We start from the raw sequence: 25,234 nt of genomic DNA on the forward strand, positions 1-25,234 counted from the left end.
TAATAGAGAAAATATCTAGAAAAAAAGTATGTGAGTTTGAGAGTTTTTACAAAGAAATATTCAGAGAGACGTCTGTGTTTTTGAGCCCTTAAGTGTTAATTATTATGCCTTTCGGGAGAGAATCTTTTTACTTTTGGGAGGAAGCTCTGTCGGTCGAAGGAAATTTGCCGGGTGAATAGAAGACGTGTAATGCACGCTAAACAACATCACTGTGGAGATTTATCACAACAACATCATTGTCTAAGAGGGAGTCTTGTGTGAATAAGTCCGTCAGTGTCTGTAATTTTTGAAACATGGTGAACTGTTTATTGTCTGAGCGTGACTCCACAAATGTAAGTGTGCGCACCGAACTGTAATACCGTATTGCGTGTTCTTTTTATTTATGTACTTTATTCTACTCCAAAAATTGAACATAATTAATCTAGATCTTAATTAATTGAGCTGTCCCAGACTATATTACAACAACCATCTAGAACACAGACGTACAGCTGATCTAACAAACACAAAGACCCAGGTTAAATGTTATTGTTGTATTCTCAGTTGTATGTCGTTTTTACTATTATCTCCTATTTAGATAACATTATTGTCTGTTATGTTCGTGTTGTTTTCTTTGTTCTTGTGATTTTTAAACTTCTAACATGTTTATTTTTCAGTTTCATCTCTTGCTTTCTTCTAAATTTGTCAGTTCTAATATTGTTCTCATCTTAGAAGTTCAATGTACCTTTTCATTTTTTTTATTTCTGCTGTCGTTTTATTTTATCTCGTGGTACAGAAGTTGTCGTCCCTAGCTCCATACCAAAATGCCAAATAAGTATCAAAAGCCACTCCCGAAATGACGTGTTTTTAAGAATGTTTTGTACCGTGTTTTTAAGTTTACTAAATTTAGTATCCAAACAAAAAAAAAAAGCTAAAATTAGTTCAAATGTTAAATTAATAGGTGGAAAAAATTAAATATGAATAGTCGTAAAAATGTAATCTCTCAATTTAAAAAAAAAAAAAAATGATTCTATTCACACTCGTTAAGTTTCTATACAACCCCGTAAGAGCAAAAATATTTTTGTTTTTTTATTACAAAACATAAAATAATATATAATAATCGTAAGTGTATATTGAATTCAGTTTGCAGTTAATTGCTTTTATTCTTCCTTTAGGGAGCTCTTTTTTTTTTTTTTTTTTTTTTTTTTTTTTTTTTTTTTTTTTTTTTTTTTTTATATTTTTGTTGATGACATAATTCAGAAAATGGAAAATTGCCTATTCCTCACAGTATTTCTTATATAAAAAGAAAGTTGAGATATCTAGTTAGGATTTTTGTGTGTACAACGCGCGTATAAAATTATTTATTTTTTTAATTATATGTTTATAAGATAAAATAATATTGACATTAATTTATATATGTATGCATATTTTAAATTGTTCAGTGAGGATACGTAACCCCACTAACTGTGACGCCCTTAAGTGGGGATTATGTAATAAAAATGCGGTAACGGTGCACAAATAGAAATAAAATAAAATAAAACTCCTGAAATAAAAACAATGTCTGCCCATGGGACTTTAAAACAAACTATCCGTTAAAACTCATAATTCATCGTTACGTTAAAACTTAGATCCACAGTATAATGTAGCACCAATAAAATATTTAACAGTACGATCATCATCATCAGTTACAATTCTGTCCAAAGTAATCCAATCAAGGTCTTACACAAATTTAAGGAAGGAAACTGAAAATGGTAGATCCTCTACGAGGGGCACGCTGATCGGTGACTACTCCTCGTCCGAAAGGTTGCACTGTACACCCCCTGGAAATGAAAGAGGACAAAGGGGGTGAGCACGGAATGCTCAGTAGGAGAACTATTACTCACTTTTAGTTTTATTTACCTTTCCCAAATTAAACCTGCATGGTTAGTAATTTCTACTTTTTATGCACAATAAATTATGAAAACCTGTGTCAGTGAGATAATCTAGTCCGTACACTCGGGACGATAAACCCCCGAAGGGCGCGGTGACTCAGAGAGACTGATGGTAGGGAACTCTAACTCGATGTCCTTACCAGATCAGTTCTCGAACCACGGGTAAGGGTGAACTGTCGTTCCGGACCCTCACCAGGACGTAACCATTGTACAGTAACCTTGGGGATTCTCAACCCCGGAGAGCGTCATCACCTCTCCCTCTTTTACCTTTTTGGGTTCACACCCAGGGATGGTGAACGGCCACACCTACTGTTAGCACACTATCTCACTATCGTGTCCGGTTTACATTCTCCTAACCATGCTTTTGTGTCAATTTCCAAAATTATGTTAAAATCTCTTGGCCACGCTGTACATTACAGGACGGGCCCCTAATGGTTCTGTTTCAAGTCATATCGTGTAACAGTAATAAATAAGTTTGATATATAATTTTAAATCTTCTCAAATTTAACAAAATAAATTAAATTAAATAAAACTCCATAAAAGTTAAGTAATAGGACCCCTACCTCAAAACGGATCGTCAACCGAAAGTCGAGAAGCTGCGAAACGAAGCTTCACCGGAATCCGGCCACCGGCGGCGGCGGCGGTACGGCGGCGGAGCTTCCCGGAGAAGAATCTCGCGGCGGACTTGAGTCCTACCCCCCCTAAATCGATGGTTCTGAATCCAATGGCGATGTCAATTTTACCAAATTCGGCCTCTAACTACTCGGATCGAGATCCTCAATTCTGGCCGAATTTCAAACCTAGAATCTTTATTTTTCAGCCATGGATCTTCAAAATTGATTGGGGGCTTTCATTACCCGTGAGATTCTGAGCATTTTGACACCAAGATCACGAGGATCCAACGGCTAGATCGCCGGGACCATCCTCCCACTTTTCTCGGCGGCGACGGCGGCTCGTTTTCCGGCAAGGCGGTGGCGGTGACCACGGCTGGTGGCCCAGAACGACTCACCGACTCCCTCTGAAGCTAATGGGCTGGACGGTGTCGTTCACAGCGGCTGGAGGAGGGAGATTCGTGGGCGGCGGCGGCGAGGAATCCGGCCACCACGGGCGACGGTGCTCCGGTCAGAATCAAGCTGTGCTGCTGGTACCATTTTCTTCGTCTCTTCGCTCTGAGTCTATTGGGACCGGAATCACCTCGATCGGACACCGAACGGCGAAGATATCACGATCGGAAGTTTTTGAGATTTTTTGAAACTTTGACCGGCGAGTGTGGCAGCGTCCGGCGGAGTTGGCGGCCGCAAGACACCCATCCGGACTCAGCTCGACGAGAGCTTTCCAACGAGCCGGGAGGTGTCGAAAACGGACGCCGGAATCTTCCCCGGATGTGTACTGCCGTACGCGTGGAAGGAGAGAGAAAGAAGAGAGAGAAAGTGGGTTTTTGTGTTTTGAATTTTTCTGATGAGGTGGAACACGCCCAAGTGGCATTAATACTAGTTTGGACGCACTGAGTGTCCAATTATCCGTTTCTGATCCCCATATTTCTTAAAAATTATATTTTGGCCCAGATTTTTAAAATTTTCACACTTAAGTCTTTTAAAAATTACAAATTAACCCCATTTCAAATTTTAGGTTTTACACTAACTTATATGTAATGGGTATAATACAAAAAATATTTATAAAAGTATATATTTTTAGAGATTATTATCATAGAGTAATAATTTTAGAACATTTATTAATATAGTGGGACAATTATAATCGGTAAAAAAAAAAAAAAACTTTATCAAAGTTACATATGTGAATAAATAAATAAAAAAATAAAAAAAATGTATATAACAAAAAAACTAATTTTGGCATTTTTTTTTTTTAGTTTAGGAACTACATATAGTACAACTTCTCATATTTAATATTTTCAATATATTTAGTTAACAAAGGAATTATTTTTAATTTTTTTACTCTAGGGATTAAATTTAGTATAACTTTTAGTATAAGGCTTATTTATAGAGAGAAGATAATTTAAAGACCTTTTATAAACTAAAGTTAACTATTTTCATTTAAAATTTAACAAAAAACTATTCATGAGACCTTTTTAGAATTCAAAAACTGTTTGTAATATAAAATTGACCGCATGAACTAATTCTAGAGAAAGAAAACAGTTTATTCCTTTTTGTAATTGATCCTTGTCTTTGGTTTTGTCGTTCTCGTTTATAAGGCTTTTTGTCGTTTACAGCTTATTTACACTTCACACCGTTTCAGTTTGACCGCTCTCTCTCCATCGCATCTCCGTCTATAATCGCCATACGTTTGCCGCCACAGTCGCCGGAGCTCAGCCATAGCAGCTACATTTCGTAAAACCCTCGCCAGCCTCAGCGACAATCGTCGTTAGCTCCTGAAGTTGACAGTAAGCTCCTTCTTGGTCTGGCTCTTGGTTCACAGCCATGATGCCCACTGACTGTTTGTGTCATTGCCTGATTCATATAGTAATAGTAAAACAAGGAGTTCTTTTTTTTTTTTTTTTTCGCGAGACAGGTATAATTTGTGCAAATTCAAAGGAGGCTTTTTCTGTCTTCTGGTATTTTGGCATGATCAAGTCTGCTGTTCTTCCTTGCAAGGTATGTTATTTGACGTTTTTAGATGTTTATTTTGGCTTTCTTTTTTTCCTTACATTTTTCTTGCATAACGCTTTTAATTTCTCGGAGCAAAAAATAAAATAAAATTGTACAATTATGAATAAGAATAGGAATATAACTAGAACATGAATAGAATTGGAAAAGATCATCAGGTGGGTTTGGTTTGATGGAATGGGCATAGAATATGAATTAGAATAGGAACAGAATTGGAATGTGAGCCTGGGTTGGGTTTAATTAACTAGTAGAAAAACACGTGATTTGAAACGTGTACGGACTTTGTTACAACTCATTTTGGATTTGTAATGAATTCTTATTTATGATAGTGTATATTTTTTCAAAATAAAAAAGTACATAATGGGGTGGATTTGATTCTAATAAAGGATGTATTGGATCTAAAAAAATAAAATAAAAAATAAAAAACACTCACTACAAGACAAAATAACTTAACTAAATGTTTGAATAGTGAATTACAACGTAGATAGTAAACCACACTCTCTCTTTCATATATACATATATATATATATGTATATTGTATAGATCTATAGATAGATCTAGATGTATAGATTAACTACCCTCCATAAACTAGATACAAAATACCCAATTCTTTTTTTCCCCTTACAGTGTTGAAATCATGTTGTGAAAACAGGCTTCGACATTTCCCCCTGCAAAGTCTGAGGGGCCTAACTTGTTGAAGTGCAAAGGAATAAGGATGGAGCTCACTATAACACGCCCTGATGATTGGCATCTTCACCTTCGTGATGGAGATCTACTCAAAGCTGTTATCCCTCACAGGTAAGTTTATTTTTACCACAAAGAGGAAAGCAAAAAAAAAAAAAAAGGAATGACTTGCATAATTTCCAATTATGTTATTCCTCTTATATCTTATAAATCATGATGACCAATGTCCATAAAGCCCAAAATGTTAAACTAGTTCATTTTGATCTGCTGTCAATTGTTTCCTGCAGCTCAAACCACTTCGGTAGGGGAATTGTGATGCCAAATCTGAAACCACCCGTCACTACAACAGCTGCAGCTGTGGCTTACAGAGAATCCATATTGAAAGCACTGCCTGCCGGTAGCGACTTCACTCCTCTCATGACACTTTATTTGACAGATACCACAAGTCCGAATGAGATCAAGCTTGCTAGTAAGTTCAACAATAATAAAGCCTTATTCTATGCCTATTTTAGAGTATATCATTTTCATTTAGGATTACAAAAATTGTAAACATTTTGTTTTACATTTTGATATTGTAAGCCTTTTCTAAAATGATTCTGTACGACAATGCTGATTGCAACCACAGGAAAAAGTGGGGCTATATTTGGTGTGAAGTTGTACCCTGCTGGTGCAACAACAAATTCTCAAGATGGGGTTACAGATCTTTTCGGGAAATGTCTACCTGTCCTTGAGGAAATGATTGAGCAGAATATGCCTTTACTTGTAATATTACTACCCCACCCTAAGTGACAAGAATTAACAACGTTTCGATTTTTATATATGCAAGAAAACGAACATCAGATGGATCATACATTGTTTGCTTTCTAGGTTAAGTTTTGGCTCCATTTGGGTAAAATATTGTCTCATATTCAAACTTTGTGGGCATGTTCTTTTTAATTTCAGGTTCATGGGGAGGTTACGGATCCTAGCGTTGATGTATTTGATCGTGAAAAAGTTTTCATTGACACTGTTTTACAACCTTTAATCGAGAGGCTTCCGCTGCTGAAAGTTGTGATGGAGCATATAACCACTGCAGATGCCGTTAGATTTGTGGAGTCATGCAAAGAAGGTTTGTTCGATCATTTAAATATGCTTTAAGTGTATTCTCTTTTAATACATAATTAATCTTAGTTTTATCTATTGTTATTTGTAGGCTTTGTGGCAGCAACTGTCACACCACAACATCTCCTACTTAATAGAAATTCTCTCTTCCAAGGAGGATTGCAGCCTCATAATTACTGCCTCCCGGTTCTTAAAAGAGAGATACATAGTAAGTTTAGCATCAATTAATCAAAATAACTTTTAGTTGTTATAATGGAGATATCATTAACTAAGATACTTAATTTTGTCATTAGCAAAAAGATACTAAATTTTGTTAATCTACTTCATGAGAAGCAAGTTATGTCAAGTCATCAACACGGGATGAATTTATCATTTGGACATTTATTTGATATAATCTTTTTTCCCCGGTCATTTGCTAATTATCTTTTCTCATATAGGACAGGCTATTGTGTCTGCTGTTACTAGTGGAAGTAGAAGATTTTTTCTTGGAACTGATAGTGCTCCTCATGAGAAAAGAAACAAAGAATGTTCTTGTGGGTGTGCTGGTATATTCAATGCCCCTGTTGCACTATCCTTATATGCCAAAGTCTTCGAAGAGGTAATAATTTAATTTCTTAAATGTTAGACTTTTCCTCAAGATTGCTGCGAATATATGGACAGTCTCAACTCAGCTTCCTACCTTGTTGTTATCCGTGAGATTCTTTCGAGTTTAACAACGGATTTTGTAATGTAGAGTCAGTCAAGTAAGATATTTGATTTGCCTGTGAAAAAACAAAAAAGTAAAATGTTTGATTCACTGTTCTTATAGTGTATAAGTGGAAAAATTAATCAGTTGATCCAAAATTATGCTAGAAGTTTAAGGACCCAAATGAGACGTCTCGTAGACTTTTCTAGTGAAGTTAACATTCTTGCGATGCTAATAATAGAGTTACAAGCTATTTAGTTTATTTATGATAATTCTCTACTGTGTTTTGTTCGTATTTCTATCTGCTAATAAATAGGTTAGGCCAGTTACTTACTGCAGAGTAGGGGTGGCAATTCGTGTCACGTGTCGTGTTCGTGTCCTGTTTTGATCGTTTTTTTTAAATTTTCAGTCAACCCGAACACGACCCGTGACACGAAATTGACTGGTGAACCCGAAATTGACACGAAAATTGTATACTTTTATTTAGTTTTTTACATATTAGAAATAACTTAAAATTCATATCACACTAAATTACAATAACATCCATTGAAATTAAGCAAATAATAGTATAAGATTTTGAGTATAACTATCATGATATCACAAGTTCATAATAAAATTTAAAATATGAAATGAAAAATATATGTATTTTTTAGTTTTGTACGAGTTTCGTGTCGTGTTCGGGTTAGGCGGGGCCAACCCGAAATTGACCCGTATTTTTCGTGTCAATTTCAGGTCGACCCAATTCTGACCCGAACCTCTTTTTTCTCAACCCTAACCCGTAAAATTCGTGTCGTTTTCGAGTCGTGTCGTCGTGTCGTGACCCATATTGCCGGCCCTACTTCAGAGAGATATGTTCTCTGATCACATTTTTTCTCATCTTAGGCTGGTGCTCTAGACAAGCTAGAGGCATTTACAAGCTTTAACGGTCCGGATTTCTATGGGCTTCCGAGGAATACTTCAAAAATCAAACTGAGAAAGACTCCTTGGAAGGTTCCAGATTCTTACTCATTTTCGTTCGGAGAAATTGTCCCAATGTCCGCCGGTCAAACACTCGAGTGGAAACCATCTTTTGCCTGATTCACCTCTCAACTTAAGAGAATAAGTTATGTCTTCTTTTATCTTCTGTGATTTCTATGTAACAGCTTTTTGCTCTCTTCTATGAATTAACAATACAATATGAAGCAAATAACCATAATTCTCAATTGCCCATTTGTATCACCAAACAATATGCAAAATTAGGCTCCAAATCGGCCATGTCTTTGCTTATGTTTAGTGATAATTTAGATTTATTTATTTTGTAAATCGCCTCGGTGGGTCTTAATTTGGCAGCGCACACCAAGTCCTGCAACTCAATTCCTGGCTAATCAATACGTTAATGGCTAAATGGGCCCTTGAACTAAAAATTAAAATTTAGTTGAATACGAAATATTGTCACCAATGGTGTGGTATAGTGGTAAGGGACAATTGTTCAAGAGGATACGATTATGGTAATAACTGTCATTCTGAACTGATAAAAATATTTATTATTTGCTGCGGTAAAGTGGGATAAAGTCCTGCACTGTTAAATGTTTATCACATTCTGATAAAATACCATACTTGAAATTTTTATGGAAGTATTATATTAAATGCAAAACACACGCACACAATTAAAGTTCCAATCAAGTCAAGATTTTCACAATATCTAGATTATTCACATCGAAAAAGAGGATACACAGAACAATTACGAAAATAATGGCATAGTCTGGTTTAAGACCAAAGTAAGAAACTAATTATTTTGCTGCATGCACACATACATAATTCTCCTCTCTCTTGCCTTTTTGCTAGTCTTCAATTGCTGCGCTGTGAAACCTTTGAATGGTGCCAGCATTGAGGATTCCCAAAATACCCTTGTTGTTGGTGCACCTTGTGGTCTTGAACTGGCTAAAAGAAACCCTGTTTCCTACTAAATAGTCCAAAATTTTCTTGAAAGTCCCTCTTTCCACAATCCTCAACTCTAGAGGACCTATTGAGTTGCTTCTCCTAGAGACCACATACCTATGATCAACAAAAGAGGCGTCCATTTCTGTGCAACAATCCTTCAAAACTCTCTCATCAACTTCTCCTTTGATCTCCCAACAGATTACGCAGTAGTGCCCCGGTTGGTTCGTCACGTCAGCATGGCTTGTGAAGTCGACCAGTTCCGCTTTGGCCCTTCTGACTAGCAACTCAGAGCCCTTCTCCACCACTATCTGAAGGTCTTTCTGTGGTTTTTTTCAACGGCTACACTTAATGGTAGCTTTCTCCTGCATTTGAAGTTCACCTTTGGTGTTCCATTGTGGAAACCAACCACTTCCACTACATTCCCTAGTCTATACCTGAAAAGTCCTACAACATGAATTTTTTTGCAAAATATGAGTAAATGATTATGATACAACATTAATATCCCTTCTTTACCAAAAAGATATTTACTTAATAAGATACAGGAGTGGGAATTCATTGATGTTGTGAAAAGTACTAAAACGAGATAGGCAAAAAATAAATAAATACCGAAAAGCCGAAAGAGAAAGTTTGCGCTATTATAACCCACAAGATAAAATCTTAAAACATGTCAAAGCTTTAGAGTCTCAAATGGTTGAATGCATATACATTCACAGTTTCTAGCAGTACTCATGCAATTATATTTTAAGCCAAGAGCAAAACCAAAATGTGAAGAGTTAAATTATGGAGGGACTACTCCACTCATAAAAGCTTCAAACTGAATTATAAGATTGGTGCGGAAGTACTTGTTGTCAAGAATTAGACACCCTAGCTCTACTGAAAGAGCAATAAAATCACAGAAGACTCATACAAATAAGAACACAAGATTTATAGTGATTCACCTTTGATATGAGAGTTACGCTTATTTTTAGCCATTACAAAATTCACCATGTATGATGATGAAGTTTATAAGAGAAAAATTGCACATCTCTGTCTCATTGTCTCTATAGCAATAATTAGCGTCCACAACTTAACACTTACGTTTTAACTTAATTAAGAAAAATAGTTACTTCATAACTAATAATGACCTAGCAGTGAATGTGGTGAGGACAATTTCATACTCTTGTCCAACCTTGACTTGGGAGAGCGGAACTGGCTCGTCTTCTATGAAGTCATCACTCATGGAAATGAAATTCTGCTCCTTTTTATGAAGGGGTATAAATTCGAAGTAAGAAATAGTGGGAACTATTGCATAAGAGACACGTTCGGAGGAGAACAAGGATCGACAATGAACCCAAGATAACTCTCCGATGATACGTATCCATTGCATAGTGCCTTAGGTGACGTTTATTTGAAGGGTTCTGTCTGGTTTAAGATCATAGTTCTTGATTATGCTACAGTGTTTTTCTTTCATAAAAAATTTGAATTTTAAAAATCGGAATTATGAATCATGATTTTAAACCCATGAATCAAACATCACCTTAGTTTTTCTATTTATGGTTTGCATTGATCCTGTGGTTGCACAACAGACGTACTTGGCATTTGGCCAAATCTCAGGATTTAGGCCACGCCAATCCAGATTGTAATTTTCGAAGCCAAACTCAGCTTAGGGGCGATAATCTCTAAGACAGCCTTCAAAAGATTTGGACAACTTATTGTTGTAGTACTCAAACTGCCCTCTCTGATATCACTGCAGAACTATTTCCAAAGCTCTTCAAAAGCAATAAAAGCTTGCACTATGATAAAGGCATAAGTGGAAATTATGAGTTCTACTCGTTCAGAGAAGAAGAGACCAAGTAGGAGATGACATTATGTTGCTTGTTTGTAGTCAACACTAGAGATGACTTCTTGTGGGCTGCATGCCAATGACTTCCTGTGGCTTGCTTGTTCGTCTTTTCATGCTTAATTTGAAATTCTGGACTGTCAAAGTAGTTGGTTGAGACTGATCCGGCTCTTAATCCACCCTTAGTTTTTTAATAACCTCTCTCTTTCCTAATGTTCTTTTTTTCTTAATTTACGTTTAGTTGTAGTAATTGCCCTAAATACCTTCCTATCAAATCTTCATTGTTAATTAATTTTAAACAATAACACACTTAATTATTTATCATAATCGTTTCTATGCTAGGAAACTTATTACCTAAAACTCATTCTATTCTATGTTTTTCTTATTATAAATTAAAAAAAAAAAGAACACAAAACCTTTTTTTTTTTTTTTTAATTTGGCAGGAACGTGAATTGAAAAAAATAATACGAAACCATGGGAAGCCCCAACAGATAAGCAAAGAATTATGGAGTAGTTAGTCCTTTTTTTTTTTCTTGTTTGCAAAATGATACTGACAGACTTTTTAAAGAAAAATATTGGATAAATTTTTTTAATTTTTGGGAAATAAAGATGCGAATTAATTGATTTTAATATTAATATATATTTTTGTTTAGAATCTGTTGAGAGAAATAACGTTAAACGATTTATTTTTTTATTTAACTAGAGAAAAGATGCTATGCAGCATTTTTTTTTTCTGTCAAACAAAAGACTTTCCACTTCTTTTTTCCAATTAGTTCTGCGACTTCTATCATTTCTTATAAGAAAAGGATTTTTTTCCCCAACGACTGTCGTTTAGTAGTAAAATACTACTTAATACAAATAGATGCCACTCATAGTTTTTTTTTTTTTTTTGGTTCATTCTACCAAATAAAGAAGTTGTTAATGCTTTTTCATGTCCGACCACCTTTAGAAGGTGTTATCAGTTTTCTAAATCAATTTAAATAATTATTCAAGAAGTTTTGGAACTAATAAATTAAGAGATTTGATTAGAGTATTATGACTATTCTAATAATTAAAAAAAAAAGTAAAAGTAAAACACATTATTATTTGGAAAGAGAAAAATCATTAACTAGCGCTGACATAAGTAAATCAGACAAAATGTTAAAAATTTATTGGGTGGGTGTACCACATCACCAAAATAACGTAGTACAGTAAATCAATAAACCTTAGATTGTTGCATAAGCTGCCAGTTTTCTCTCTTTCTTTTTTTCTTTTCTTTTTTTCTTCCTTTTATCTCTTTTTGTTTATTGGTTGTTAAAGGCCGGTTTAATTCACTGATTTGAGTTTTTAATTCGAGTTGAGATGTGACTTTATATGAGAGTTTTTTACTGTAAAAAAAAGTTAGATGTGACTGTTTTTAAAAGTTTTTTACTATAACAAAACTCGAATTGGTAAAATGAACGAGGCTTAAGTGTATTATTGTGATGTTCAACTAATTCGACTTTCTTCAATAAAATTCTTATTACGAATATCTCTTCATTTTTAGGTAGATATTATTAGTACGTAATGTTATTAAATTAGATAATAATTTTATATCAGTATGAACCGAATTCATTCTTTTATATGATTTCAAAATTTTAGTATGCGATTAATATATAAATGTATCTGTAAAGTATGGAAATTGAAAAAAATAAAAATAAAGATTAAAGAGCAAGACAATATAGTAAGAGTCAAGACTAACTTAAAAGACAAGTAGTTTATATGTATTAGATGATGATCAACGTATATATCTATAAGTATCATTAATAATAAAACTTACAAACTAATAGATATTTACATTCTTGATTACAGGTAAAAAGAAAAATTCTGTTCCGTGTGCCTAAACTTATAAAAATTAAGGCATATGGTAAGTTATTTTAATCGACTAATATTGATTTAAGCAAATTATTCTTGGAGAAAACTTCTTTAAAGTTTATAAAAATGGTTATAACAATATTGCATGTGGGTGAAGATCAACGTATATAGACTATAAGTACCATTAAGAAGATAAATTACAAATTAAAAAAGTTAGATTCTTAATTACAAGCCAAAATAGTAGATTCTTAATTAACTTTTGTAAAACATGCAATAACATGCTAATATAATTAGCTTCTTTAATAAAAATATTACAAGTTTTATTCACATTTTTTCTTATGTGTAGTTGCATATATAATTATAACCTAATCAATACGAATTTACAAGTGGAATTGATGACTTGTTGCATCGTATTTTCTATTTTAAAAAATATAAATACATCAAATATTTTCTATTTTTTTATTTTTAAGTGTGTTTTCTGAAAAAGAAAAACAAAAAATTGACAATAGGAATTTATTTGATGATATGTATGGAAAGAAAAACTAAAATTTTCCCCTCAGAATTTTTTATATAATGAAGAAAAATTACAAGAGAAATGCACCACTCTATATTTTTTTATCTCTAATATCAAAAAAATAACGCTCTAAACACTTATCAATAAAAGAATGACAATATTTGGACATTGTCCATGTGTTAATTATGCCTGAGACAATAATTATTCTCCGGGACAAACAAATGAAACACACAAAAAAAAAAAAAAAAAAAAAAACATCTATATAAACCAACTACAACGGTTTGTTTAACTGGTACTTTATAAAGCTGGCATCCGATACTGCAAGAATAAAATAATAATAATAATAATAAACAAAAATAAAAAAATAAAACCTATGTACCATGTTATCGTGTTTATATGATACTGTCGTTTAATTAATAAATGATATATTTAGATGATTTACGACCACTAAAAAATATTCCGCCTCAATGCCAAATTATTAAATGCCAAAAAGTTGAAAACCAGAGGAGTATGCTCTAGTTCTTACCGTTTTCAACGCGTAATGTTGTCTATAAGATTATTGTCGTTTGTATTTTGATGTCGTTTTTTGATTCTTGTCTAACGTAAAAATATTATCGGTTTCTCCTCTTGTTGTTTCTTGTTCTAATTTTTTTTTCCTCCTATTAACATCGTAATTAATATTATTGTCTTTTCTCACTTGAGGTAGTCTTCACTTGATTTTAGGCCCATTTAGCATTTCATAATCTCAGCAACTAGGTTCGTCCCATATCATATATAATGCAATTGCAATTTAATACAAAACTGAAACTTTTTTTTTTTGTTTTTAGTCATAAAAAAAGAAAAGCATGATTTTTTAGTAAATGTGTAGCAAAAAAAGAGCTTAATAAGTCAAAATAATTTTTAAATTTTCTATAAATAATAAAAGCATTGGAATAAAATTTATAATATCTTAATAAAATTATAATATAAATTTTAAAATCTATTTAAAAGTGTTTTTAAAGAAGTCATATTTTATGGTTTTAACCGAAAAGCTCTTTTAAAAAGAATGTGCACTTATACATATCATTTAAATTCTTTCAAAAGTAGTTTTTGGATCATTTAAGGGTTATTCTTTTAGAGTGTAATTTGAGTGTAGTTTTTGAGTTAAATTTGAGTTATAACTTGAGTTAAAGTTATAACTTGAATAAAGTTAAATAAAGTTGAATAAAATTAAAACTTAAAAGAACGTGAACTTGAATAAAATTAAAACTCGAGTTGTCTTTTTTTGAGTTTTTTAAACGAAAGAACATGCTCTTAAACACTTTCCGAAGTAATTTTTGGAGTCAGAACTCAGGAAGCCAAAAACAGCTTTTAGAAAGCTATCCATGCAGTCCTTTGTTTATTGATAATATACTTTTTTTTTATTCATACTAAGTGATTGTTTTGGGTTTTTGCCGTTTCTTTGCTCCTGTCGTTTATTCTTTTCGTTGTTTTTTTTTTTCCGTTTCAGGTCATTTTTGGAGGTCATTAATTCTCGCTTCTTTGTTATCGTTTCTTATTATAGTAATTTCTTTATTTACGTCGTTTTCTCGTTATTGTCGTTTCTCGTCATTTTCTTCTTACTCTCTTCAACTTGATGTTTTCAACAGTTATTTATTGCCGTTGTTTTCTTCAAAATGTTGGATTTTTCAGATTAGATGTTTTCGATTAAGTCGTTTTTTCCTTGTGAGGTCATTTCTTTATCTCATTGTTGTTTGTTTGTTCATGTCGTTTTCAAATTTTTATAGTTTACCCGCTTGACATTTTTACCGGTAAACATCGATTGTAAAGTTACTGCGGTCAGGACGGTGATGTCGTTATTAGGTTGCTATCTTTTGTTTGTTTATGTCTCTTCCTTGTTATTGTCGTTGTTTCCCTTTTTTTTCTTGCTTTATTCTCGTCTTTTTCTAATGACCTTTTTGAGTTTTTTTTTTTGTTTTTTTTGTTTTTTTTTTGTTTATGTTAGACCATTTGATGTTATTTCGTGTTTTTTTTTATTTAATTTCCTCCTTTATTTCGTTTCCCCATCAATGTAATTTTTAGTTACTGTCCTTTCCTTTTCGTTCTTGTTTTCCTTCAGATGTCCATCGTAAGCTTACTGTCGTTTTAACTATAATGTTGCTTTTTAAGTTATTGTGGTTTCTCTTTTAGCCCGTTTATTTCGTTTTTCTACTCGAGGTCGCTATTTCAGGCTATATTATGTCTTTGTCAACGTTTTTCGCGTCAAAGTTGTCGTTTATGATTCCTATCGTTTTATGAGTTTATTGTCGTCTTCCTATGTGATGTCGTCTCCTTTTCAAGTTACTGGCAAATCTCTCTCTCTCATCAGCAATCGAGAGCAAACATGACAACCAGCCATGAAGTCAACCAGAACTATTGCTTAAATAACTCAGCATCGTTTTTCCACCTCTCGCCATGAACTTCAAGTTTTTTTTTTTTTTGGGTAACTGGTCGATCTTTGTTTGACCATATAACTAAGTGCAGAAATGTAATAAGTAGAAAATAGGGAATATGAAAACTTAAAAAAGCATATAATCTAACTTTTAGTTATAAAAATTAATAGGTCATAACTTGTCAAGTTATGGTTCATAACCAGATAAATTATGGATAAATTTATCAAGTTATGGTTCATAGCCAGATAAGTTATGGATAAAAATCGTGAATTATGGACAATAACTTATTAAGTTATGGTTCATAACCAGACAAGTTATGGACAAAAATAATAATTTATCTTATTTATTAATATATGTAAACTATTAACCTATTAATTTTAATTCATCTCAAATCTTAACATATTTCTTTATTTCTCCCATGTAATAATAAGGGAAATTTAACCCCCAAAAACAAAAAAGTAAGATAGAATTGTGGAATAAAAAAAAGTAGAGATCTTTTGTAATCAAAGCATGCATAATTCTTATCTTAACTTTAACCGACCCCAGCAGGTAATATAAAATGGCAGTTTATTCGTTGGGTGGAAATAATATCATTTCAAATCATTGCAAAAAAAAAAAAAAAAAAAAAAAAAAAAAAAAAAAAAAAAAAGAAAGAAAGAAAGAGGATTTTGTGATTATCTTTCTTCCCTTTAATAATTTAATATCACTTTACTCTTTGTAACGAGTAACGACCTTTTAGCTAACCACGGTGCGACTTGCAGCCCACGCCAAGTCATGCCACTCAATTCCTGGTCAATCAAATACGTTACAAAGATGATCACTAGTATTGCACGTGACTACAAATGCCTTTGAATTAAAAAAAAAAAAAGTTGAAAGTTGAGCACAAAATATATATAGTGGAATTCATCATGGTCCTTGGATTGAGATCAAAGTCAACAGCGGTTCTTTGAAACTAGTATCGAATTCCTTTGTAGCGTTATTAATTCCAGTAATTTCAAGCAATAAATAAAACAATAGAATTTTAAACACGTATTTTCCTCTTTTAAATTGCTAGTTATGTCGAGTTTGGTTCTTGAGTTATATTGTTGAAACTTGAAATCAAACAAAATATTCTGGAAAATACTTTGGCGAAGGTAAAAAATCTATTTAGTAGTCCAAAAAGCGATCAAATATGTTGTCCTCATTTTCCCGTCTCGTTATAATAGGATAGCATATGTTTGATTCACCTAGTGACAACAAAGGCAAAGATTAGTAGAGGAACAAAAAAAAAAAATGAAATGTGAAACATTTGACACAGGAGAAAATGCCAAACCTCACTATGAGATAACCCCTCAACGGCTGCTACATCTTTCTTCTTAGCAAGTGCCATAACATTGTTCAAGAGGATGCGGTTTTGGTAATAACTGTCATTCTGAATTCACAAAAAGTTTTATTATATCTCACGTAGATTTTAATATGAGAATTTGAAGGGTATGAGGACAGGTCTTCATCAAATTATGACTAAGTCGGAATGCATTTTTTATAATTATAATATGATATGACGGTTCAAAATTATGTTCTATTAATAAGGTATCTTTTTTCACACCTTACCAAAAAATTCTCCAATTTGTAATGTAAAAGTACAAGTACAAAGTTGATGTCACATATTATTTGTGAAGTGCCTTCAACGTTTTGAGATGAAATTTTATCATATGCTTCCTTTTTTCTCTGGTGTATATCAATCAACTTCTTCTCTAAGCAATCTTTGACTTTGTCACCTCTTTGGAGTTTTTTCTCAATACAACCAGATTTAGCTCTAACTTCCAACTGTTCTTTGATTAACATGTCAATCTCACTACCTATAAGCTACAATCAAAGATAACAAAATCAGAACCGATCAAAGGGTTATGAAGAAGTTTAAATCAATATGTTGACTTTTCATGAATTGATCACAAGTTTCTCAGGAGTGATTACTTCGAGTTGATTTAATCTGACTTGTTTTGACCCCAAAGAATTCCAAGTTTTTCCCTTCACAGCAGCATTGGAAATACTTTTCTCAGCTTCCAATTCAAGCCTTTTATTCTCTTTGGGCCCGTTTAGTTCGCTGATTCGAGTTTTTAATTCGAATTGAGATGTGATTTTATATGATAGCTTTTTACTGTAGTAAAAAAGTTAGATGTGGCTGTTTGTGAGAGCTTTTTACTGTAGCAAAACTCAAATTCTAAATTCGAATCAGCGAAATAAACGGGGTTCGTGTACTTCAACCTTTGTTTCAATTATCCAATTATTCCGCCCGCCCATGATACACCCAATAAGTTTGCTGAAAAGGAAAGTAGAATATCTAGATTATAACAAAGCAAATAATTATGCATAAGAATCTGATGAGACAATTTGAATTAATATAATATATTAATATAATCTTACACTCCTGTCAGTCTTTTCCAGAGATATAGTACACATTTGGTCACAACCTCTACTTTTGCTTACTTTAACATCTCTTATGAGTTGCTTTTCTTCGGCCAAGCTTTTTTTGAGCCCATGCATCATTCGAAATTGCAGTTTCTAAATCCGTTTCGCACAGTTTTCATTGAACGACAAATTGGAAAAGAAAAACAGAACACAAGCAGAGCAAGAGGAAGAGCAAGAAGAGAGTACGAATTTAAAACGTTGTGTGATACATGATTATGGAGCTGATTTTCATCCTCTGATGACAAGAATGGCTGTGTAGTTTTAGATTGATATGCCTTATTTGCAAAGCAAAGCCTGTCTAAGGACACTTGTAGACCTTTCTGTTTATTTCTCTTCCAATACAAAGCCTGTCCAAGCCTGATATCTTTCCTCTCTTGGCTTCTGATATCATACAATGCCCATTTTTCAAATGACTCTCCAAAAAAATTTATTGAAACAAAAATTAACAGATATTTGTTCTAACTGATAGCGCTAATATACCAGTTCTATTATAAACAGGAAAAGGAACTTGGAAATAGGAACAGTGAGATTTTTTTTTTTTTTTTTTTCCTGATCACCTTTTTTTCTTCTAGTTTTCTTGTGATCCGGAGTTGATCATGATTCAACTGTCGGATCAACTTTTCGGTTCTTGGTATGGCCTAAATTTGACAAAATAGAATTGATAGAGTTTCTTGGAAATTTAAATGCCTTCATCAAGAAAATTGATTTCGTCTAGCTCATCAAGTTGTTCTGACCCTTGATTTTCTCCTTCATAACCATTCTTACTAGACAGAATGTCTTCTCTTTCACTTTCAAGTGTAAGAGGTATTGGTCTCCAATTAACTTCCATTTCCTCTGGCTGGTGTTGGCTTGCCATGACCTGATTTTCACACATAAACAAAAATTGTGAATGAAACTAATAATTGACAGTTTACCAATTTATGATGTACCTAATTTTGCCAAACATAGATATTTTGTGCCCAGTTATCAAAGATTAATTACCATTGAAGAGATTAACTTTTTTCTTTTCAAACTCTTAGGCAACAAGTGTTAAGAGTGTAAAACTACCTCCTAGGAGCTTGAAACTTTTGAGTTGCTAAAAGTTGTACGGTAAAAGGAGATGATCAAATTGTGAGCTCAAGCTTTGCTCAACTTCGCTCTCCTATTTGGGGTCACTTATAGAAAAGTTCTTAATTAACATGTCTAGTTAATAACAACAAGATAAAAAAAAAAAATGATTGAAACAAAATAATGAAACACTAATTTACAAATGGCTAATTATGCATCTCTAAGCAAGGTTGGAACTCTAACCTGATGTACAGAACCTGGTACTCGAGCTATTATATTCCAATGGACTATAATAAGCTGATCCTAAATTCCAATATATGGCCAAAATATTATAAATCAAGTGATATTTATTCAATTTTACTCTTAAATTAAGATACTTTTATTTCTTTGTTAATAAATGATAGCAGGTTCTTTTATATGGTACCTTTAATTTCACATTTTCTATTCTATTTATCGTTAATTGCAGCGTACTTGGTTTCTTTGCTTTTGAGCTTTTCCACTGTAGTATTTGTGCTAAATATTGACTTAATTACAAAAATTTTCCCTAATTTTCACTGTAGTATTTGTGCTAAATATTGGATTAATTACAAAAATTCTCCTTGAATTATACCTCATATAACATTTTGTCTCATGATCTTTAAATTAAATGTAACACCTATTCTCCCTTAACAATAAAATGTTAACAAAAAGCCTCGTCGTTAAATTTTTAACTGAAATTGACATTTAATTTACTATTTTGAGGGCGTTTTGATAATTTTATGGTTTAAAATTTAATTTGCATCTAAACTAATTTAAATATTAAAAAAAACTTAAAATTTTTTTATTCTACCAAAAAAATTCATAAATTTTTTTACTTACATTCATTCAATAATAGATGTATCATAATTAAAAGTTCAAATATAAATTAGTTTTAATTTCAAACTAAATTTTAAACCATAGAACTACCAAAATACCTCAAAATAACAAATTCATTGTCAATTTCTCATTAAAAACCTAATGGAGGGGGCTTTCTTGTTAATATTTTATTATTTAGGAAGAACGGATATCACGTTTCAAAAATTGTGAGGTAAAGTGTTATAAGGAGTATAATTGATAGAGAGTTTTTATAATTAATCCAAATATATTTGATCGCTCAAATTCAATACAACATATATTGCAATAGTTACACACACAAGAATGAAAATCAAAAAGGTTAATTTCAAAAATGATCACTGAATTTTATCATATACAGCCCAATTTGTTAGAAAGTAAAATGGAATTTTGATTCATCTTCTACAAGCTTTAAGCTTTTAAATTGTTCAAATGTGCAAATCTGCAAGCTTTTCAGGTTTTTTTGTTTTTTTTTTTTACTCTACCAGTTTTTATGTCCTTTTTGATTGATTATGAGTTGGTTGATTATTCTCCAGCTGTTAGAGCAACTCTAACCACGCTAGCTATTTCAACTTTTATCCATTCTAACGGCCATTAGCTAAATGGTTAGCTATTTTGGTTAAAGTATTTTCCACTAGCTAAATATAGATAGCAAGAAGTGGCTAGCTATTTATTGTTTTTTATTATTTTATTCTTTATTTTGACATAAAGTAAAAGTTAAAAAAAGTAATTTATATTTTAAACTCAAAAAAACATTAAAATAATCCATGTCTAGCTAAAATAGAGATTATGATTAGAGTGACTTACTAAAAAATTGCTAGATAAAATAATTTTCTAGCCATTTTAGCTAGAATTTAGCTAAAATTTAGAGAGCTCTCTTGGAGATGCTCTTAGTTGACTTTCTATTTTTATTTCTGATAAATTAGTTCTTTGATTAGTAGTAGATCCTAGTCTTTAGGGATTAGTTCTGATTTGTAGTAATCAAAGGTCCGCCCTAGTATCTTATTTTTGTCCATGAGCTTCTAAAAACTGCCATCAAATAATAGAACTTAATAAGCAGTTCAAGAGTTGCTTTTACACAGTAGCTTATGCTGCTATTATCTAAATTTACTAAGATAACCTTAATAATAAAACTTAATTCTTAATCCACCTATTTTACTTTTTTCATGCCAAATTAAAAGATACATATTTTAAAAATAATTATTTGAAAATTAAAAATATTTAACAAGTATATTATGCTAAATTTTATTCAAATATTTTTATGAATCATCAAAATGTTTAAAAATAACAGTAATAAATAAGAAATTTAGTAGAGAATAATTTTTTCCCTTAAGTAAAAGCAATTTATCTTTAAGAAATATCTTAATTAATAAAATTAAAAAATTATTTTTTGAGTGGTTCTATTAACACCCATTTTTTTACTCTCTACACCCTCCTTCTAACTACACACCCCACATAATTTTTAAATATTAAATTTACCTTATACACCCCTACTATTTCAGAATTGACCTTAACTATTTTGATAAGATTATTAATTTTTAGATCACTTCATTTTTCTCTTTACACCAACCATTTTATTTTAATTTGTTATTTAAAAAATTGGCATAATAAAAAAAACAAAAAAAAAACAATTAAAAAATGAAAGCAAAACAACTTAAAAATATCTAATAAAAAGTTAAGCAGAATAGCAACATAATTATATCATATTAATATATATGATCAGATAAGAAAAATTGATGAGAAAAAAAAGGAAAACTTGTTAAAAAAGCATATGACCACAAGGGGAAAAAAAGAATGAAATGGAAAATATGCAATCAACAAATCTTTATAAAAAATAAAAAAAATTATATGATCAATCTTAAGAAAATGAAATGATTAGAAAAAAAAAACACAAAATGAAAAAAGGTAAATGCCAATTTTCATAGAACAAATAGAAAAAAAAATAGTATACTGCTGTGAAATTTTTAGAATAGTAATTGAGTCTTTTTTTTTTTTTTTTTGCTGGAAAAGGATTCAAAAATTAGGGTTTCATTACAGATTGCAAAATAGCGCTAGTTTATAATTTGGGGATACAATATGTGGGGTGTGTGAAGAAAGAAAAAATCATTTATTTCCTTTTTATTATAAAATTAGTTATGTAATTAAGAGTATCATTATTGTCTTTTTTGTCATTTTATGTGAGGGTGTTTTATAATAAAAAGTTTTGATTAAAAGGGGCGTGTGGAGAGAAAAAGAAACGTGTGAATGGAACCACTCTTATATTGTTTATATTCTCAATATTAATCATAAAAACAAAAATAAAACTAACTATAAATATGTGTACTAAAATATGTCTACTTTTATCATTATATATCTCCACAACAATTTTATAGACAGTTTATAAAACACCTAAATTTCTACTTTTGATATTCACAGCAGTTTTGTAAAAATATTATATGTTTCTAGTCACAACTTATTACTAATAACACAACATAAACAAAAATTTTCAACATCACATGTCAAACTGGCCCTTAGTCAGTGTGTGCAGAATAATAAAGAGTTTTATTGCCTATTTCTTCTATACCTGCTTTCAACAAGAAACATGCGAGCATAAAAATGTTGGCTTCAAATTATGAAGTGTTACACCTAACCAAGTTATCTTGTGTGCATGTTTTGTTTATCATTTTTGAGCTGGCATATTTTCTTTATAGTTAGTTTACTTATTTACATGCGTAGATGTACTTAAGGGATAAAAAGAAGAAAACTAGTCTCATATTTGTTGTGAGTGAGATCTTTTATCATCGAAATCAGTATAAGATATCTTTATACTTTTTCATACTTTTCACTCAAATTTATAGTTAGCGGACATTTGAAAACACTTATAGTTATTTGTTTTATGCTTATATATATTCGATGAAAGGCATATGTATGGCTTGGAGGGACATTTTTCACACCATAGATCGAAACCTTTTCACACTCAAATCATGTCGAGATATTACAGAAGAAAACACTGCAATATTCGATCTAATTTATTGCATTTAATTACTTGACATATTGGTTAATCATATTCTATGTGTATAATTTTTTTTTTTATCATTATACAAGATGTTAGGAATTAGAGAGAAAATTAGATATAACATTTCTGTGAGTTATCTAGAAAGCGGGGCACTAGAGTAAGATATCGAGAAAGCAAGAAAGATGCAAAGATAAATTTTGTTATTTCAATTTTTTTTTTCTCACCAATTTAAAAAAGATAGTGAAATATACTAATTTATACTTGTTTATTTCGGTTACAAATATACAAAAATATAATATTATATGTATTTTTCTGAGCTTTAAAGTTGCTTAATTCTTTTCTCCAGATTTTAATATTATGGCAATTATATATTATATGCATTCTACACTCTCTTAATATCCAAATCCACCATCCAATTAAGATCAAATATATATATATATATATATATATATATATATTGAATAAGGAGAAGTTAAACGTTAGCTGCCATGTATATGTATATGTAGTAAATTAACAATAATAGATGTGTGCCTTTCTTAATGTCTTCATAGAAACGATCAACCTTTTATCATGTGAAAACCATTTGTAATATATGTAATTGTTACTATTGACAACTAAGTTTACCGTTATAATTAACCATCGGATATAGGAAGCAATACAACTGAAATTAACTTATCATATAATACTAGAAAAAATTAACTGCTTAGAACTTCAACAATTCAGGATGGATTTCAAAGTCATCCCACCACTGATCTGGCTGTAATTCTATATCACTGCTTGATCCACTGACAAATCTCTTTAGCCTCTCACTTATTTTTGTGGCCCCGAAAATGGAATCCGCAATCTACATACAACAAAAGATAGGCAAATTATATATATATATATATATATATATATATATATATATATATATATCTTTATACAACATTTTCCAGAGAAAAAACAAACATAAATTGAACATAAAATATAGACATATATACCTCTGCATGTACGACATGGAAAATTGAGTCTCTGGAGACTGAATATTTGGCGTCTACAACATCAGCTCGTTCTTCATGGAGTATGCGAATCAGCTCGTAGAAAATAAACTGATTATCTAGCCCTGTTATCAGAACTACCTCGATAACCGAGCCAATCTCATGGATTTCAATCTGGGGTGATCTTTGGCTCCCCACGCTTTCCAAGCTGTTCGCGCATGTATATGATCTCTTTCTACCCAATAAGCTCTTCTTCTTTTCCTTGTATTTCTTCAGCCTTGCCTCTAAGCTTTTTATGTGGTTTATGGCTTCGTCTACTTGATCTGGTAGTGTTTGCACCTCCTGCATTTACATATGTATTCATCACCATAAATTAATGTTAATTTATGTATGAAAACTAATAACGAAAGTTTAATTGTTGGAGTTAAATGAAATTATATAAATATTTGTCATATGTTTTTTTATTAAGAAACTCTAGTAACTTAATTTGAACTTTACTTTGGCCAAAGGTGAGCTTAATTAATCTCCAAGTATAATAATAAAGAAACCACAAAATTTAAATTACTTGTTTGATCATCATCGTCAAGATTAATATTAATTAATGATGTCATGTATATATAGCTAGGAATTTTCTGCTAATCATGTTATCGTGTGTTAATAAGCAAATCCACAATGAGAAACACAATCACACACAGTTAGAGAGAGAGAGAGAGAGAGAGAGAGAGAGAGAGAGAGAGAGATGAGAGAGATGAGAGAGATGAGAGAGAAAGTGAACTGACCTTAGAGTTTTGTGGTGGGAGTAGAGAGTTAAGCTTGGAGTAGAGAACTTTCATTTGATTTCTTCTGTTCTTCTCAATGATTCTTCTTTCGATCTTGGTCGCAGAAGATTGACTTCCCTGATCCATGGCTTGTACTTGTTTGTTAGCTCCTAAGTCTTCCACCACAAATAATCCCATGAAATATTTTTCCCTCTTTTTTCTTTATTTGTTGTTGTTGTGTTTTTTTTTTTTTTTTTTCAAAACTAATTCTGTGAAGATGATGAGGTCTGTTGAAAGCTAATATATACCATACAAAAAAGGCATACATTAAAGGACGAATAAAAGCCAAAGTGACCGAGTGACACCCCATTTGAGGACGTCATTTCACACACGTCAGCATTACCGAGTAACCATAAATTAACCAGCCGTCAGATTGGAAAATTCACTTGTAACATTTTGTGCACGTGGGGTTTTTTTTTTATGTCGAATTTTCCTGGGAAAGAGCTTTCCTTCATCTTTTTTTTTTTTTTTTTTTTTTTTTTTTTTTTTTTTTTTTTTGAAGAAGAACTACACGTATATAGTGCACAAACTATTTTCCGCCTACAGGGTTTATATTAATTATACTTTCTTGGTTTTTTATTTTA

The 25,234-nt window shown here is 31.7% G+C and overlaps 2 protein-coding genes and 1 pseudogene across 2 annotated transcripts; 1 reads left to right on the forward strand and 2 right to left on the reverse strand.

Annotated features, from left to right (window-relative positions):
* The first annotated feature begins 4,182 nt into the window (after nucleotides 1-4,182).
* Nucleotides 4,183-8,214, forward strand: LOC21393631 (dihydroorotase, mitochondrial). The gene is made up of 9 exons (XM_010093192.2): nucleotides 4,183-4,305; nucleotides 4,434-4,516; nucleotides 5,181-5,326; nucleotides 5,500-5,681; nucleotides 5,838-5,974; nucleotides 6,155-6,320; nucleotides 6,405-6,521; nucleotides 6,751-6,911; nucleotides 7,881-8,214. Exons 2-9 carry the CDS (start codon nucleotides 4,487-4,489, stop codon nucleotides 8,073-8,075), a joined length of 1,134 nt encoding a protein of 377 aa, XP_010091494.2. The 5' UTR covers nucleotides 4,183-4,305; nucleotides 4,434-4,486; the 3' UTR covers nucleotides 8,076-8,214.
* Nucleotides 8,215-8,818: 604 nt separating this feature from the next.
* Nucleotides 8,819-10,921, reverse strand: LOC21393632 (annotated as a pseudogene).
* A 12,467-nt stretch (nucleotides 10,922-23,388) lies between these two features.
* Nucleotides 23,389-24,839, reverse strand: LOC21393633 (transcription factor bHLH162). Its single transcript, XM_010093194.2, has 3 exons — nucleotides 24,612-24,839; nucleotides 23,836-24,174; nucleotides 23,389-23,699 (listed from the first exon to the last, which is right to left on the reverse strand). Exons 1-3 carry the CDS (start codon nucleotides 24,786-24,788, stop codon nucleotides 23,559-23,561), a joined length of 657 nt encoding a protein of 218 aa, XP_010091496.1. The 5' UTR covers nucleotides 24,789-24,839; the 3' UTR covers nucleotides 23,389-23,558.
* Nucleotides 24,840-25,234: the final 395 nt, after the last annotated feature.

This window comes from Morus notabilis, unplaced genomic scaffold (genome assembly GCF_000414095.1).
Source record: "Morus notabilis unplaced genomic scaffold, ASM41409v2 Scaffold290, whole genome shotgun sequence".
NCBI classification, from domain to species: domain Eukaryota; kingdom Viridiplantae; phylum Streptophyta; class Magnoliopsida; order Rosales; family Moraceae; genus Morus; species Morus notabilis.

Excerpts from the sequence above, each read along its gene's own strand:
- LOC21393631 (XM_010093192.2), top strand. The coding sequence starts at position 4,487 with ATGATCAAGTCTGCTGTTCTTCCTTGCAAG. Across the intron at positions 5,975-6,154 it reads AGCAGAATATGCCTTTACTT|GTTCATGGGGAGGTTACGGA; the intron begins GTAATATTACTA and ends TTTTAATTTCAG. Across the intron at positions 6,321-6,404 it reads TGTGGAGTCATGCAAAGAAG|GCTTTGTGGCAGCAACTGTC; the intron begins GTTTGTTCGATC and ends TGTTATTTGTAG.
- LOC21393633 (XM_010093194.2), bottom strand. The coding sequence starts at position 24,788 with ATGGGATTATTTGTGGTGGAAGACTTAGGAGCTAACAAACAAGTACAA. Across the intron at positions 24,175-24,611 it reads TCCCACCACAAAACTCTAAG|GAGGTGCAAACACTACCAGA; the intron begins GTCAGTTCACTT and ends ATGTAAATGCAG. Across the intron at positions 23,700-23,835 it reads TCCATGTCGTACATGCAGAG|ATTGCGGATTCCATTTTCGG; the intron begins GTATATATGTCT and ends TGTTGTATGTAG.